Here is a 3,747-nt window from a genome sequence, read left to right as displayed (position 1 = left end):
AATAGGAGGGACAATAATGCTTATGACTGACTGGAAGGATGGACACAGCAACACAGGGACATATACTATCAAAGAACAACTTGAGTGAATTTGGGCAGTGGTGGCCCAATGGTTAGAGAAGCGAGCTTGTGACTGGAAGGTCGTCGGTTCAATCCCCGGGACCGGGACTGGGTGGGGAAAGTGAAAAAGGCAGCGCTTGCCCCTCCCTCATTACCACCACTGAGGTGCCCTTGAGCAAGGCCCTTATCCCCAACCGCTCCAGTGGAGCTGATCAGTGGCCAGCAGATTGGTTGTACTGGTCAGCTTCCAGGTACGAATGTGTGTGTGAATGTGAACAGGGCACTCCTGAAAAAGAGAGCATTAGTGAGACTCCCCCTGTATAAATGAAGGTAAAAAAAAAAAAAAAAAAATCTTTTCTGATTTCACACTAACTATGATGCACATGCATTGCAAGACAGGGTTAGAGAGACTGTAACTGAAAGATCAGAGGCTCAATCCCTTTCACAGTGAAAATATAGCAATTAAAGCCACATGCACTGTAAAAAGTTTCCTTGAGCAAGACCTTGAACCAGAATAGCAAATGTTTCTATTGTAATTAATCTGTGTCAAAGATACACTGTACAGGGCATTTGAATTACATACTATTCTTTCACAACAGGAGTATGTATTATAATACCAATATTCTTTCTGATATAGATCTAAAAGATCTAGGCTACATTTTTGTTGTTATTTATCTTTCATCTATCATTTTTAGATCATTACATTTCTCATCTAACGTCAGAGGTTTCTGGTCTAATTCTAATCCAAAGGGACAATAGCCACACAGACACAGCCACACAGAGGGAAATATACTATCAAAGAACAACTCGAATAAGAATCAAATACTTTTGACTTAACACAAATGATTATGCATAAACATTGCAAGACAGGGTTAGAGAGACTGTAACTTTCACAGCGAAATTAGCAATCGAAGTCACCTGCACTGGCAGAAAATCACAGTGAAAGCAGCATTCAAAAGTCACCTGCACTGGAAAAAAATCACAGTGAAAGCAGCATTCAAAAGTCACCTGCACTGGAAGAAAATCACAGTGAAAGCAGCATTCAAAAGTCACCTGCACTGGAAGAAAATCACAGTGAAAGCAGCATTCAAAAGTCACCTGCACTGGAAAAAAATCACAGTGAAAGCAGCAATTGAAACACAATGAATGCTTCACCATTAATGATGCAAAGATGATGGTTATATTTTAGATTATACTACTCACAAATCAATTACTTGACCAAAACATGGGGGGGGAGGGGGGGACAGTTGGTTTCTGCCTGTATAGATAAGATCTGATTCCAGTCACTGTACAGCCTCTCTCTATAGTATGTTGGCCTCACATGAGTCAGGCTGCAGTATCTGAAGTGTAACAATCAATTTAATAGTTTTTCTAAACCAGGGATAGCAAAAGGCATAGATTATAGGGTTTAGGCAGGAGTTAAGATTGAACAGACAGGCCACAAACTGCCTAATCCCCAGGCCAGGCCTGATGAGAGAGGTAATGAAAAATGGAGACAGACATATTACAAACACAACTACGACAATACCAAGAATCCTGGCTGCTTTCAGCTCAGATTTCTTAATCAGATTTCGTGTGACAGGCACACCATGGGATTGGCATTGCATGGCACGAGACTGAGACACCACCACCGTAAATACTCTCACATACAGAACTATGATGACAGTAATGGGAATGATAAAGGTCACAACAAAGTCACCATATGCTGTGTTGTTGCTGATCACCAGTACACACTCTCCATGACATGTTTGATACCTGCCTGTGTGTACCAGGTGATCATGAAAATAGATAGCAGTATAGATAGCAGAAGAGGACCAACACAAACAAATACAGATTTTGACATTTCGCAGAGTGATAAACATGGGGAAATGCATAGGGTAACAAATAGCTACATAGCGATCAAGTGATATGAGCACCACGTTTCCAACTGAGGCAGAGGTAGTGATTATTAGGGAAGAGTGAAACATTACACACACAAAGTGACCAAGAAACCAGCAGGACTCTCTTCGAACGATGTCAGCCAGTAGCAGGAGGCCCACAAAGAAGTCTGAGACAGCCAGGGAGAGGAGGAGGAGGTTGGTGGTGGTTTGGAGCTTCCTGTGAGAGCATCATCATCCATATAAACATCAATAATTGCAGTCATATATTTCATCACCAGATGTAGTCGAAATCAAACATTAATAAAATACAAAATCATTATTTCATTACTTATAATTGTACCTGTAGTGGGAGATGGAGATGATGACCAGCCAGTTGAGAACCACAGTGAACACACACATGGGGAGCATCAGAATGTACATGAGCATGGACTCAGACTCAATCGGCTGGGGCTTCATGCAGGAAGTGTTGAGGAGCTGTGGAAAGCAGAGATCACCTCCTCCCAGGGTCTCCATCATCAGAGAGAGAGAGAGGAGGAGAGGAGAAGCTGCCCAGGTGTGGCAGCGTTCTAACCAAAGCTCTCGATGATACAGCTGATAGTATCTCTCTTCTCTGTTTGCCCCTCCCTCGCTCCCTCCCTCATTCTCTGTTTCTGGGAGACCGATGTCCCTCGCCATTTGCATCATCCTCTTCATCTCATCATCATCATCACTCTTACTGCTGCCTGCCTGCTCTCTTGCCAACCGTCCTCCCTCCCTACTCATCTTTTTACCCCTCCCCTCTGACTTCTCTCTCTCTTCATCTCTCCTCTCCTCACCCCCCTCCCTTTCCAACTCTGGCGCAACATGTTGTTTTAATACTAATGTGGATGGCAGAATAATAATGGGAATTGTTATCATAGTCAATAATCTGTAGCTCGTTGTCTACCTTACTAAGATGGGAAAGAGGCATCGTGTGTGCAGTACAAACGCTTCGTTTATGAGCTATTGATCCGGGAGATGCGAATCTGTCAATATAGTTCCTTTACCGAACTTTTGTGGATCGCACATCACAGTGTAACAGTTTACAATCTGTGTAAGCAGAACCCCGAAACACATTAACGCCACCCAATGCTACAGCATGCAACTTCCAACTCAAATGTATAGTTTACGCCTCACAGTGTATTTTCTCTCTTTCAAAACAATCTGGCAACAAGATATGCAAGTGAGACAATTGCAGGATTCCCCCGCAATTCATCTCCTGTAGTCCCACCTCCACGAATAAACAGTTTGTTAATCAGCAGATGTCCACAAGTGCTGATCCCTCGGATTTTGGATAAAAAATAGCCCAGGCTGAGAAATACGTGATTGATTGCAACCATTTAGTTATCCTCATGGATATTTCAGTGGTGAGTGAAATTAGTTGGATAGTGATACTTGGGCCAGATCTGACTCATCATGATATGACTTGAGCTGGCCCCGATTGGGCTCTCTCGATTCGTCCGGGTCCGTCCGTGCTTGCTGGGCCGATTTGGGTCGTTTGAAGCCCAATTTGGGTCGTTTGAAGCCAGATTATGGCCGTTTGAAGGCAGATTTGGGCCGTTTGAAGCCCAATTTGGGTCGTTTGAAGCCCAATTTGGGCCGTTTGAAGCCAGATTTGGGCCGTTTGAAGCCCAATTTCGGTTGTTTGAAGCCCAATTTGGGTGGTTTGAAGCCAGATTTGGGCCGTTTGAAGCCCAATTTGGGTCGTTTGAAGCCCAATTTGGGCCGTTTGAAGCCAGATTTGGGCCGTTTGAAGCCAGATTTGGGCTGTTTTAAGCTAGATTTGGGCC

At 43.7% G+C, this 3,747-nt stretch overlaps 1 protein-coding gene across 1 annotated transcript; it reads right to left on the bottom strand.

The window, feature by feature from the left end:
- Positions 1 to 1,360: 1,360 nt before the first annotated feature.
- Positions 1,361 to 2,452, bottom strand: LOC310781657 (trace amine-associated receptor 365-like; the record flags this gene model as incomplete). Its single annotated transcript, XM_083642256.1, has 3 exons — positions 1,361 to 1,526; positions 2,061 to 2,156; positions 2,280 to 2,452. The coding sequence occupies 3 exons, from the start codon at positions 2,450 to 2,452 to the stop codon at positions 1,361 to 1,363; spliced, it is 435 nt and encodes a 144-aa protein (XP_083498382.1).
- Between the last annotated feature and the right edge of the window lie 1,295 nt (positions 2,453 to 3,747).

Source organism: Poromitra crassiceps (genome assembly GCF_964638095.1).
Source record: "Poromitra crassiceps genome assembly, chromosome: 8".
Lineage (NCBI taxonomy): Eukaryota > Metazoa > Chordata > Actinopteri > Beryciformes > Melamphaidae > Poromitra > Poromitra crassiceps.
The sequence above is the reverse complement of the archived record's forward strand: the minus strand, read 5'-3'. Positions and strand labels throughout refer to the sequence as shown.